This window comes from Haliotis rufescens, unplaced genomic scaffold (assembly GCF_023055435.1).
Source record: "Haliotis rufescens isolate VD_foot unplaced genomic scaffold, xgHalRufe1.0.p SCAF_2, whole genome shotgun sequence".
In the NCBI taxonomy this organism is placed as follows: domain Eukaryota; kingdom Metazoa; phylum Mollusca; class Gastropoda; order Lepetellida; family Haliotidae; genus Haliotis; species Haliotis rufescens.
In genome coordinates, this window is record NW_025963890.1 from 60867052 (window position 1) to 60882023 (window position 14972).

The following is a 14972-nucleotide window of genomic DNA, read 5'->3' on the forward strand; positions in this document are numbered from 1 at the left end:
GCCTCCCATAGTTGGAATATTGCTGATAATTTGCCCTCACTCACTCACTGTGAAGTCTGTGCTCTCAAATCACCTCTTGTCACAATCATGTTTAAGTCCATTTTTCAGTCGGCCTCTGTCTGACCAATGTAAAACAATGTTGTTGACATATTTGACTTGTGCTTCTCTATCAATCAGTCAGTACATACTTGACCATCATTGAAATGATCAAAAATAAAGGTGAAATATGACACCTTCCATCAAGTGTGTATACATGCAAATGACATGTGTATTGTATTTTTACCCTTATATTTTACTGAATCGGCAATCAGTCCTAGATTGTCAAATACGGTAACGAGGCTATTTAGGAAAGATTGAAGGCTTGGAATGGTATTCTGACATCACATCCTTCACGTTCCTACATTCATATCTCTGAAGACCAGATAGGTGTTATCACCATTGCAAGAAGTGGGAAGTACTCTGTGCGCTGTTCGGTTCATGATTGGAAACAATTAGCATGATTAGGTTGAAGAAAACGACGCGAGGAAAGGCCATCATGACGTTTTAGAACATGAAGTATTGAACTTTGTAAGACAAGAATTTGTTTTCTTACTAAATGATGACTGGCATTATGTCATACATTGTATCCAGTTCTTAATTATATTTTTGATTAAGTGCTTGTCAGTAATTGTTAAAAGTGTGATTAGCAAAGACTGCAAATAATCTTTTTTAAACATGATTTTGAAATATTTTGTCTCTATGCTATGTTTTTGGATTTTGTTGTTACCATGGTTACTAGGTGACAGAAGATTTGAAATGTTTTATATTTAGCGTATTGACCCTGAAGACCTGTGACCTTTAGCTCATCTGAACCAAGGGTACATTTGAACTTATGTCATGACGTGTCATCTCTGAAATCATTGGACTTAAAATGCCAACCTGAGCCCCTATTTGAGTTTATTATTCCCACTTGGCTTTCAGCATAATTTTCAGAGGATTTTCTTGTTGTTATATGAATAAGTTAGTTAGTGATGCATGTTTTGATTTGTCCAAGATAGCACCAAATCCATGACAGATTTACTGTGTAAATGAAAGAATCCAGTGTTCTTTAACTTCTTATGCGTAGTCCGCCTCTGTGGTCTAGTGATAGAGTGTCCGTCTGGAAAGCGGAAGGTTTGGTCTGATCCTTGGCCGCGTCATACCAAATATGTTTTAAAGATTGTACTTGTAGTTACCCTGTCTGGCGCTCGGCATTAAGGGGCTAAAACAAGGACTGGTCGGCTCGAAGTCAGTATACTGTGTCTGAGTGGGGTATGTTAAACTGCGGCATGGTATCTCTAGTGGACTAGCACTATAAATTGGCATCGCCGGACTAGTACAAGCAGCCACACACGCACACGCACACACACATGCATGTCACTGTAATCTTGGACGTTAAACCCCATTTCACCTCACATCACCTCTTTTAAGTAGTACATATGAGAGATTAACTACAGTAATATTAAAGAATCATGTTTTCTTTAATTTCTTTTATTAAAAAGTAGTATAAATGTGAGATGTACTTTTGGATAAGAGATGTTGTGAGATTAAGTTAGAGCGCTGTACCCTGCAACAAGCAATATCTCGGTTTTACCACAGCAGTAATCCTGTTAGGACAAACTAGTGGTTGACAGCATGAGCAACATCATCCCGAGACAAAGGAGTTATGTTGAGAATTATGGAGTTATATTTTGGCTAGACTAACGAGTCTATGCATTGTCCAATCAAAATCCCGTAACGATATGACATCCAGTTCATAAAAAAACATGGCAACTGCCCTGCCGATTTCTTTCGATTGCAGGATTTGCAGAGCATGTATATTATCAACTGGGTGTCAACATATATTTTCCAAATCTGTTCATGTTTTTAATCAAGGTGCTCAAGTAATTTGATGCACTTCACGAGGTGAAGCCCTTTTTATTGCAATAAAAATATTTTATTATTGATGAGATTGTCTTGACTCGGCACCAGCATTTCGTTTGAAGTAAATGCAAGTGATATGAGAGATGGAATCTGAATGGTCAGCAGGGGGGCATACAAGGGACATATCTGGTAATAGCCACTGGTGGCGCTATGATTGAGCAGAGGAAGTCCAGCCTAGTTCGGCAAGAGTGGAAACTGGACCTTTAACTCCCTTACCTCGGGAAGATGCATGAGCAGTGGAAGTCCAGCCTAGTTCGGCAAGAGTGGAAACTGGACCTTTAACTCCCTTACCTCGGGAAGATGCATGAGCAACAATCAGTGCTGTTTAAGGATGAAAACACACACGCTCACACTCAGTAACTCCTGGCTGTAGTAAACACTGTGGCAGGGTATTTCCAGAGGGGCAACAGTACAGAGGTAACATTAAACACAGTAAACTATCTACATCATCCTTTTACGTTATTCTAGAGTAGCAAAATAAAAACCACTGTCTGATGTTATCAGTGAATGTGATATGCCATGGTGAGCATCCATGTGTGTTCCCAGCTCTGGTGACATGCGGTATGAACACAGACAGGTGACACTCACAAAGGGAACTGCTTCATCATACGGCCATTGTTGATGTACTGCTAGTGCAAAGAGGGGAGAGAAGAGCAGGGTAAAAAGTTAGTAAAATTAGATAAACTACTTTGATAAACTTACTGTTTATACCCCTTCCTTCAGACAGGGAGAAGTGCTGGGGTTATTGTAATGTTGACACAATCCGATACCGCTCTGGCCTCTTCTCTTTTTGAGAAGTATTCATAGCAGATAAACTGTAGTAATATGAAAGAATTGAGTGTTCTTAACATCTTTTGAGTAGTATATAATTGATCGAAGTCATTCCAGTAACTCGCTCCTTGTTGTTATCTCCATGGTATTTTGAGGTGGAGGAAGAATGTGATCAGCGTGTCTGCTGTCCTTTGTCATTGTGTTCCCTAATCATTGTGTTCCCTAATCATTGTGTTCCCCAATCATTGTGTTCCGAAACATAATAAACTTCATTTGCACCCTTAAAAACAGATGAAGTTAGAGTGCACTTTGTTATTTTCTAAATTTGTATACAAATTATACATGTATATATTTTCATGGAATCGAGGTGAACTGACAGTGGCTTTGTTTTGTATATAGCTGTTTGTTTATTACCGGATGGGTTTCCCTAATTTGTAATACAGGTTTCCAAACTCAAACATTATATACCGATACAAAGTATTTGTACTATGGAAAGAAATGTATGGTTAAATGCAACTCTGCCTGTACCATAACATTTGTACACACAGGCCTTAGGCCTAAAAGTACAGAATAAATAAATTGAATTGAATAGAGGTTTTAATGACTCTGTGCCCAAGCTACACTTTAGCTTGGCACAAGACTGTGGTGATATGCTTTGCGCTGTGCAGTGAAACATGGCTTTAATGAAAACAGATAGATACTACTTCCCTATCACACGACACAGCCCATATCTCCACCAATACATCACCATCAAAATGCATCATGGGTCTTGATGACTGCCATTGTCTCGGGGAGCCAATCTGATGGGGCTAATAAGGGACAGATTGGAGATTGAGAGACTGTTCCGTCTGGGTCTAATGTCAAGTCTCTGGTGGCACCAGCCTTGATTAGGGTGATAGATAACCCAATACAGGGGAATGTCTTCATTTAAGCCCCAGAATAAGCTCAAACTGTGCCCTTTTATTCCATATTGAGTGTAAAATGTTTCTGATCCACCACTGATCCACTGATCCACTGATCCACCACCCTCGTCCCAATGATCCCAACCCCCACCCCACTGATCCACCACCCTCACCCCACTGATCCACCACCCTCACCCCCTTGATCCACCACCCTCACCCCACTGATCCACCACTCTCACCTCACTGATCCCAACCCCCACCTCACTGATCCACCACCCTCACCCCACTGATCCACCACCCTCACCCCACTGATCCCCAACCCCCACCCCACTGATCCACCACCCTCACCCCACTGATCCCAACCCCCACGTCACTGATCCACCACCCTCACCCCACTGATCCCCAACCCCCACCTCACTGATCTACCACCCTAACCCCACAGATCCCAACCCCCACCCCACTAATCCCAACCCCCACCCCACTGATCTACCACCCTCACCCCACTGATCCCAACCCTCACCCCACTGATCCCAACCCCCACCCCACTGATCCACCACCCTCACCCCACTGATCCCAACCACCACCCCACTGATCCACCACCCTCACCCATCTGATCCCAACCCTCACCCCACTGATCCACCACCCTCACCCCACTGATCCACAGCCCTCACCCCACTGATCCACAACCCTCACCCCACTGATTCACCACCCTCACCCCACTGATCCACAACCCTCACCCCACTGATCCACAACCCTCACCCCACTGATCCAAACCCTCACCCCACTGATCCACCACCCTCACCCCACTGATCCCAAACCCTCACCCCACTGGTTTCCATCACCACCCCACTGATTTCCATCACCATGATCTTCAGCAATCCATGCTTGTCATAAGAGGCAACTGAGGGGATCGGGTGGTCAGACTCGCCGACTTAGTTGATGCATGTCATTGTGTCCCAATTATGTAGATCGATGTTCATGATGTCAACTACTGGATGGTCTGGTCCAGACCCGATTATTTATGGATCGCCATCATAAAGCTGGAATATTGCTGAGTGTGGCGTTAACAACAAACAAAAGAAATCCAAAATGATGTTGCATACATAACCTTTGACAGACCTATTTGACACCTTTTTTGACTGGTTTCTCGAGTATGCAAGTGCCAACACCACTAATCTCGCTCCATTGAATCCCCTTCCCAATTTAACATTCTCTTCCTAAGTTTATGAAAAAGTCTCACAACCAGCTTATTAATCTGTTGTTGAGCCATTGAGAACAGCTAGAGCTTCTTACAAGCAATCATTGCACTTGGCCTATAGCAACACTCACTGCCACCGACAGGACTAAACCGACAGCACTATTGCTATCAGAACACTTGCTGTCATTGCCAGGAATTAAGGCAGCGCTAATAATGCTTAGTAGGAAAGATCCTGTCCCCAACTAACCTGTATTAACTACTGACTGTTGGGAGAGATTGACAGGTCATCAAGCTTACTGACCTCATTCCTATCTTTGCTGTCTGAGGTCCATTGAAGAGCAGATGGCCACAAAGGGTCATAGAATTCAGATGTAGGGTATCATGTTGATTGACCCTGGTGTGTATGACCCAGTCTTACCCATACGATTATCCCCTTTCAGCTGGGGATCTGGCCATGTGAAAGATTATCTTCAACAATGAGGGTTGAGTCACCACATCACCGCTTCACAAGAACATCAAATTTGGGCCTGTCATATTGGCAACATTTACTTTTCCTTTCAGTTTATGAACTCAGCAAGTGATTCATTCATCACTGTATATGAGATTTTCTTACAATGCATCTTATCAACTCACATCAGTTGCTCTCCAGAACAGAATCAGTTCACCAGAACAGTCTTTTGTATGACACGTTAGTGTTGGTGTTTATTCTATTGACTCACCTACTGACCAAGAGACAGTCAGTGGCAGCCAGTTCAGACCGCCTCCGTGGTCTAGTGGTAGAGTGTCTGCCCGGTTTGATCCCCGACCGCTTCATTCCAAAAGACGTTAAAAGATGGTACTTGTTGTTACCCTGTCTGGCGCTCGGCATTGAGGGCTAAAATAAAGACTTTTCGGCTTGGAGTCAGTGTCTGAGTGGGGTATTTTGTGTTAAAATGCGGCAAGGTGTCTCTAGTGGACTAGCACAATAAATCGGCATCAGTCCGGAGTAGTACAAGCAGCCACACACACACGTGCATGCACGTCGCTATAATCTTGGACGCAACGTTAAACCCCATATCATCTCACCACACGGGAGTCTGGTGATACAGTGGGTTTATATCATGGCATGAGTAGTTCATAGGCAAATAGCCTGAAGACAACATCATTGATGAAGTTTCTGTCTCTGCTTGACTACAGTCCAAAAATGGCCGTGAAGATGGAGGATTCAGCTCGTCAGTAACCATGTATGAGAATTGATCTGGTTTTTGGACTTGGGGTCCATTCCACAAAGTGATGTTGTGCTAAGACGATCGTAGCTTCCATACTTTGACATAGACTTTCTACAATTGTCAGCTCTGAGATCGCTTTGTGGAACGGGGCCATGGGATGTATGGAAGGTTGCTGCCAGGCTTAGGCTATTTGTTGAGAGGACCTTATATTGAGATGACGGCTGTTCTTGTAGTTGTCTGCTTTTGGCAAGATGTGGTCAGACAGTGGCCATGATTAAATGTTTCAAGTAGGATTGTAGACTAATGCTGTAAATATAATATTTTGATAGAAACAAACAACTTTCTTTATATTGGAAAGGAGCATCAATGAGATGGGAGATTCAGAACCTGAGAAAAAATCTAGACTTGCTCCATTTCAGGCTATATCATTACAGTAAGGGCTGGGCAGGAGGGAAAATAATACAGTTGAGGGACTGTGAGACAGGCTAGTAGGATAGTGGCCTGTGGAATGACACAACATCCACTCACTCACTCTGTCATGTCTAAAGGTCTTCAGGGTGCATTGGACCACCTCCAAGGTCTAGTGGTAGAGCTTCCGCTTGGAGAACGGAAGGTCCGGGTTCAGTTCCTGGCCATGTCATACCAAAAGATGTTAAAAGATGGTACTTGTTGTCACCCTGCCTGGGGCTCGAGATTAAGGGGATAAAACAAGGACTGGTTGGCTCGAAGTCAGTATACTGTGTCTGAGTGGGGTATTCATGTTAAACTGCAGCATGCTGTCTCCGTGGGCTAGCACTTTAGAATCAGCATTAGTCCGGACTAGTACAAGCAAACACACACATGCATAATCTTGGACGCTATGTTAAACCCCATTTCACCTCACCTCAAGGGGTATTGTTGGAATTTATCACCCTCCAGAAGAGCATTCTTCAGCAATCTATGAGGCTATTAATTAAGGAACAACTTCAAGAAAATTAGAGACGTGAAGTTCTGACATCGAGCTGTCTCAAATGTAATTGAAAATAAAACCTAATGATAAATCTAGTGGGCAAAAAATTTCACCATATTTGTTACCTGAGAGAAACTACATCGATATTTGGTTACACTTGTAAGCAAAATGCGCATGAGTTTGCCATTAGCTGGTGTTAGTTTTGTTACAGCTGTCACTGAGACCATAGTGTAAACCAATCAATAAGCACTCTTATATCATGCACATGTGATATGGCAGCTTTTTTAAGCTTATCTATGAATACAAAGTAAAATGTAAATACTGAAGGTGTTAACAGTAAAATGTAAATACTGAAGGTGTTGAAAGTAAAATGTAAATACTGAAGGTGTTGAAAGTAAAATGTAAATACTGAAGGTGTTTAAAGTAGGAATGTAAATACTGAAGGTGTTGAAAGTAAAATGTAAATACTGAAGGTGTTGAAAGTAAAATGTAAATACTGAAGGTGTTTAAAGTAGGAATGTAAATACTGAAGGTGTTGAAAGTAAAATGTAAATACTGAAGGTGTTGAAAGTAAAATGTAAATACTGAAGGTGTTGAAATATTTCTACCCTACTATACTGGAATAGAATAATAACCAGGACTTTCTCCAATGTTGGCCAGGGTGGTATTGGGTGATACGAGTGGGTGATACGACTGGGTGATACGACTGGGTGATACGAGTGTGTGATATGATGGCAGAATGGCAGATATGACTCTGGATTCTGTGTCAACTTGTTTTTATCTCTGCATCAGATCAAGTAATATTATGTACTGTTTCACTGCGTCTTAGTTTTCAACAATAATAGGCAGAAGTAAAATCAGGTTTGTCCTCAGTATGTTATGTGCTGAACAATTAACAGGATTGTGACATAACATTGTGTCTGACCATTGATGTTTGAGATACTGCTTGACATACACGTGTCATGTGCAACTAAAGGCGACTATGCTTGTCATAAGAGGCGACTAACGGCATCGGGTGGTCGGGCTCACTGACTTGGTTGATCATCGTATGCACGCACGCAACCACGCACGCACGCACGCACGCACGCACGCACGTGATGATAATACACCATCCACCTAAATCTACGTTAATGGAAATGTTATGACACAACTGGTCTTCAGCTTTATTCTGTATGTATACGGACATTGTGGCAAGCCTCCTCTCAATCCCGTGAAAACAAACTGTCCACAATGTAAATCTAGACCCAGTAACCTGATGGCAAAAGGCCTAAATGGCAAGTCATGGATGACAGGTCTGCTAGGATCACAATGGAGAGATGCCTCAACGAGATTGAAAACAAACACCAGATGAGTCTTTTGTTAAAGCTTCCTCAAGTGGAATGCACTCATGAATATTAAAATTTCTTCACTTCCTGCAATGTTTGAAGGCCACATTGTTGGTGAATAAGTAAGTTATCTCCTCGTTTATCATTGTAAAAGAGGGCTGTTGGGATTGCGACTTACATAACAGGGTTCTCAGCAAATTGTCCTGAAACTTATGGGATGTGTTTGTGCATGTGCAATATACACAAGAGGTAGTGATAACATTATCTTTTTATATCTCATTTATCATTCTCTTTGAAAAGGGTGCAGTTACAAAAAAAGTACTTGACAAGTATTTACAAGGAATGAATTTTACATAGTTACGTTTATTTTCTATTTTGCCGACTTAGTTCTTTATCAATGATGTGGAAAGGAATACAAAAACTTCTTATTCTTGGAAAGATACAGCATTGAGTGGGAAGTGGGGTGGGAATTTGTGTGGGGGGGGATTTGGTTAAGGATGTATGGAGGATGCATGACAGTGTTGAAATTACAGACCGTGTTTCTGTTGACAAAGTAATTTCTTTGTTCCTGTTAGTAGTGTTACAGAATAATAAAAATAAAGAGCATGTTAAAAATGTATAAAGCAAGTTACTTTGGGAATTCTGTGTAAATGAAATCAGGGTACTTTCTATGAAAAGATAGTTTCTTTAATTTTAATTTGATATCCTGTTTAAACTATTTGGTTTTTTTTGTGGACTCAAATACCTATTTTTGATAGGTTGATAAGTTTCATACTGGATAAGTTTCATACTGGATAAGTTTCATACTGGATAAGTTTCATACTGGATACAAATGTTTGACTTGTTGAAATGGAACCAAAAGTATTGATCATGATTGATGGATGATTAGGTCTGGATTGATATAAAGTGAAACCTCATTAACCTGGACCCTGTTAACCCAGAAGCCCCTCCTTCGTTTTATCTTAATAGATACACAACATGAATTAAACTGACACTACACTAAACCATGATTCTTTAATCTGGGCCTTTGATTATCCGGATGGTTTCAATGGGTATGGCATGGTCCGTTTTGACGGGATTTCACTGTGTCACATGATCATATAGTTTGTGGAATTCCATGTATACATTTACCATTGTACATGATCCTTGTCCTAACTTTTATCCAAATTTTTAAACCCACACTATATATGTTCATGATGAATTTATGGTTTATAGGATTCAAGCATGGTATTAGTAGTCAATTTGAACCACAACGAATATCAGGGATAGGTTTTTAATGCACAGAGGTCAAGGTATTTTCTTGGTTTCTGGGTACAGACAATTGTAGCTTTAAGCAGTATGATAACAAGTGTATGATCAAATATTGATGGCATGGGCATGTAGGAAGATGAGCGTTGCTACAGACATTTCCGTGGCATATGAATAAATCAGTGACAAACCATCTCCTATTTGCAATTATTAGGATCACCAATTGTCCTTGAAGCAATGGGTTATGGCTCGCCAAGTAGTCTGAGATGCTGGATGTCCCTTGATGTGCCGACCACCTCTGTGGTCTAGTGGTAGAGCATCTGCCTAGAGAGTGGAAGGTCCTGGGTTCGATCCTCGTCCGTGTCATACCAAAAGCATTAAATGATGGTACTTGTTGTGACCCTGCCTGGTGCTCGGCATTGAGGGGCTCAAACAGGGAGTGGAAGGCTTGGAGTCAGTTTACTGTGTCTGAGTGGAGTATTCATGTTAAGCTGTGGCATGGTATCTCAGTGAACTAGCACTCAGGACTAGTACAACACAACACAACACAACACACTATATAACTGCAATAATCTTCGACGCGGTGTAAACCCCATTTCACCTCACCTCATCTTGATTTGCCAGAAGCTGATGGTAGTGGGTTTGAATCTCAGATCTGCCCTGATTATGATCCTTGGTCCATCAGCTGTGTACCTAGCTCCCAAGGGGATACTGAGTTTGAATGGGTACCCAGAAACCTGTGCTGGTCATCTTTCTCAATGACTTGGATGATAGCATGTCATCATAGCTCAATTGTGTGGACCGTTGCTCTCATTATCATTTACTGGATTGTCGGGTCCAATAATTTCAAGACGCCGTCATTTAGCTGAGTATGGTGTTAGACAACAAACAAACAAACTATGCCATGCTTATGGGCTTTGTGTGGTAGCCTCCATGACCTGAAAAACTTTGGACTATCCACCCACATTAAACTGACACTGACACTGACACTGACACTATATACAGTAGGTAACCGGAATAATTTTAATTGTGCCTCTCCCCAATAGTGGTGGGATTGCGATATTTTACTTCCCGCTACAAGTATCAATCACAGTTGAACTCTAAGTAAAAAAAACGCCTTGACCGCTAGGCTACCCGACCGCCCCGTATTGGATTGCACAGTTGGTGTATTGTCCCAGCCCTACTCTCCAAACTCACTCCTGCACTAAAGTAAAACTCCTTGACAAGGCCTCCTGTCATGTCTCATCACAGCAATTCTGTGTCGGTATTGGTCTCCACCCATCCATGCTTGTCATGCTTGGTGTGAGGGTCAATTGGGTATATGGGCTTGGTCATCCCGATTACTGTCTCTCATCGTGCCCTGGTGGCTAGCTCATGCTTTCACTCATGGTTTGCCTGGTCCAGACTTGATCTCATGTCTCTGTGCTATAGCGGGTAGGTTAACCTATAGTTAAAGGGCCAGTACGTTGACCATTCTGAAACAGGAGCCGATAAGCCCTGAGCTTAATTTGTTCTGCTCACCTTATTCCGCGCGAGATGTTTTTGCTCCAGTGACCACAGCACAGGTACAGGCTTATCACATACCAGATTTTTCTCTTATGTTAAACAAATGCACTTATTCTGAAATAAGAACAGACAGGCCTAATGCAGTGGGAAGATCCGGGGTAGAATAGGTCTTCAGCAACCCATGCTTGCCGTAAAAGGCAACTCACTGGATCGGGTGGTCAGGCTCACTGACTTGGTTGATGCATGTCATTGTATCACAATTGTGTGGATCGATGCCCATGATATCAATCACTGGATTGTCTGGTCCAGACTCAATTATTTACTGACCACTGTCACATAGCTGGAATATAGCTGGAAGTGCGGCGTAAACAACAAATAAACGAGGTAGTCGTATAAAGGCAAATTTTTGCGACTGTATGGCCATAATTGCTGATTGCAACATATGTCAGACGAAGTCAAAATGTTTATGTTTATGCTAACATTGCACTTCACTGGCAGAAATTACAAACATGAAATAGCATGAAGGAACCAGGTTTATGCATAACTTGTAAGAACATAAACAAACGAAAGCATTGAATAAAGATAACTTGAGAAGTGAAGAATAACTCAAGGGGGGTAACTCTATACACCACTAACTTGTCAGACTTTCATTTTTTCATTAAAATATGAGGCCATTGAATGTAGTTGAGCGTAAATATTCTGAGATGGCAATCCTGGTTTTTATATATGCTATACGAGAAGTTACCGAACACCCATATCTTACGAATTACTATAGTTAATCTGTCATGACATATGACTATGGTAATACGCAAGAATTGGGTGTTTTTTAACTTCTTTTGAGTAGTATATATGGAAGGTTGATCGTGAAAAAGCATTCAATTTCAATATTTTCATCGAAACTTAAGGAGACAGTATGTAGGTTAATTGTATGGAGAGCCATGTTCCCTCAGGGGAGGTCAGTGCTTTATGACTTACAGTTGAATGTACAGTCATTCCTTGTCATGTTTATCACGTACTGAAGGGGGATAAAAAACGTTTTGATAGACGTATAGATTACATGTAAGTGTGTGGTAAAATTTATTGCCTCAAATAATACTTTGCAAGCAGAAAGCTATACATTTGGGTCTTTGAAAAGTGAGTTGCCCAATTTTTATGAGAAAAAAACTTTAGTTTAAGAACTCATAAAGGACTTCAGTAAATCATATTTTACCAAAGCACAATGGCAGACTTACAGTGTGTAAAATTTTATGTTGGTAATAAGTATATATTCACCACTCAGGAGCTATTATCTGTTATTGATGGCACTCGGTGGGGTATGTTGTGGTTATCATTGTGAACCAATATAAGCTATTTATTCGCTGAACTAGGCCCAGTATTCTGAATGTGTATGCAATGATCTACAACTTGTTCCATAGACTTTATGAACTTCGGTTCAAGTAATTTATTTCCTTGTTGCTGTAACTGGAAATATTGCTACAAGTGGTGTAAAACCGAACACACTTGCTTGAAGAAAAGAGGCGCCAGAGTAAAGGAGAACAACATGGTACTTTCATAAAAATGCAACCTTTTTTAGGTCAAATGTTAAATATGACAGTTAATTAACGATTAGCATATTGATATTATGCAGGTTATTTTCAAGATAAAAACTACTCATACACTCAGAAATTGCCATTAGAAATATTGTATAGGACAGCAATCTCTTCACTACAGTACATCAATTCATAATGACATTAATGAATATCTCCGATGGTATTCAAAGTTCACATCAGTCTTTTAGCTTATGAATGCATTGTTTATTATTTCAGACTTTGTGATATGTTTTTATCCATTGTCATATTTCCATACATCATGTGTTTACAAAGAATTGTCATAAGTGCAAATACAAATAATGTTATTTTATGAATATTTTTTTACATATTTATCATGTTTGTTTATGTTTTTTAGAATTCCTAATTTTTCAAAGTCTGCATTTGAAAAATGGAAGACAAATAATGTTATCATAGTTGGTTAATATTAGCAAATATTAGGTGGTGACAATATTTTTTGTGTTTTGTTTATCAATACAGTATTGGAAACATATTGTAATAGATATATTGTATAAATAGTTCAGTTTTAGTTGCCAGCCATGTTTTATTGAGAGTAGACAATAATTTAGATAAATATTACAAATGTAATTAATCATCATCATTTTATCAGATCCTGACAGGGATATAATTCAGTAGGATGTATCTAAGTTTTCTCTCCTGAGGAATGGTTCATAATTCTCGTTTGGTCGGTTCGCTATATTTCAGGAATGATAGTTGTTGAAACTTGCTGTATGCAGAGACAAAGACAGATAAATAATGTTCCAACACTCTCTATATGCTTTCATAATGTTTGTGTTTGTTTGGTGGTTATTCAAACAGACAATACAAGCTTTATCATACAAAAGAAATTCGAAGGAGGATTGGCTTTTACAACAAGATTGTTTCTGTTTGTCGTGAATGTACATGTGATATGAGTCAATATACCTCAACACTCCTAACACTTAAATATGTTGCTGCCTGCGTATTGGATTATAAACAAATTGGAGATAATCTCTGGTTTGTTGGTTTGAGTTCGGGTTTGTTTTCGGAACATGTTTCTTCATGAACGGAATGGAGGAAGTGTAAAAAGTTAATGTGTGACAGTTGCAAATTTGTCTCTATTAAATCAAAAGAATATTCTGTGCTTTTGCCAATATTTCCAAATGTCTGTTTGTTTCTATTTCTCAGTCCAAGCACTGATTTTGATCCAAGCTGGTTTTAATTTTATTCATCATCACAATATTGCAACTTGAAATTCTATTACAAACTGATGATAATATTGAAGATATTATTGCATGTTGAAATAAAAAAAACGTCTTTCATATTTATGCATGGGAATATTTTAAAATTTCTCACAACAAAATTTGACATAAAACTAAAAAGATTTACTTGAAACGTAATCTGGTTTCCAAAACTAATTTTGCTCCATTCTGGCATAAAACATGAGATTGCCAGATGAAAGCAGAATGTTTTAATGAATAGTACATGCGTGCCACCCTTTGATTTAGATAATTATGATATTTTAATTAGATTGAAAATGGGACCTAAAAAAATCCCAAGCACTGATGATATAATTGTTGACCCATAACTCCAGTGTCATATTTCTTCAGAATGGCTATAATATACAGTGTACCATGGTGCGAGTGATAATGTTTCCTACACAGCCATATACACCCATAGGCAGTTCATTGAAGCAGGAGACCGGAGTCTACATGGAAGGAAATCCTTCTCCGTAATACTCCTTTAGTGTATTAGTGTATGCAAACAAGCTGTGAAAGCCTGGTGAGGCTTCGGTCACAACAAGCTTTGGTACGGCTTCCACTACCGAAACACCAGTCTTTCACTTTTCATTTTCCACCCCTGTAGGTTCCGAACGCTGTTGATCACTCCATGTTAACTCTTTGTGTCTGAAGAGCATTACGATCTCGTGTCATTAACTCTCAACCTTTGAGACTGGTAGACCCTACCTGCCCTGAGCTGGAGCCTTTGTGAGGGAACTTTGATTACATTAGGGTGAAATCTCATAGAGGTGGTAGATACCCTCCCCACTGTGGTGAAGGGAGGGGATGAACTTGTAGGGAGGGTTCACCATGTGTGTAGACTCGAGGAGCTGTTCAACCCGGCTGTCATTGTGATGGATCCTTAAATTGTTAACCCTGGAGTAGGAAGTGGCAGAATGTATGCCAGATACAAAGCAGAGGTCGAGGCGGTAGGTACTTTGGCTTTGTTTATCATTGTATTTACAGCATTAGAAATTTGACTTTTTTAGGACAAGTCCAGAGGAGTAGGTTAAATCTTATTTCACTGGTCCTCAGAGTTTGTAGCTGGTACTGCTTCAACAGACAAATATTTACCATGT

At 40.3% G+C, this 14972-nt stretch overlaps 1 protein-coding gene across 3 annotated transcripts in view; it reads left to right on the forward strand.

Moving 5' to 3' along the window:
• The window catches only part of LOC124143327 (high affinity cAMP-specific 3',5'-cyclic phosphodiesterase 7A-like), a 94873-nt gene that overhangs the window by 27011 nt on the left and 52890 nt on the right, over positions 1–14972 (forward strand). Inside the window, exon 1 of one of the 3 annotated variants that reach the window (XM_048400285.1) lies at positions 14468–14822. The exons of the other annotated variants lie outside the window; for them this stretch is intronic. Coding sequence (XP_048256242.1) covers positions 14790–14822 — 33 coding nt within the window. The 5' untranslated portion in view covers positions 14468–14789. Of the gene's footprint in view, positions 1–14467; positions 14823–14972 lie in introns of those variants that run through there. 3 annotated transcript variants of the gene reach the window in all.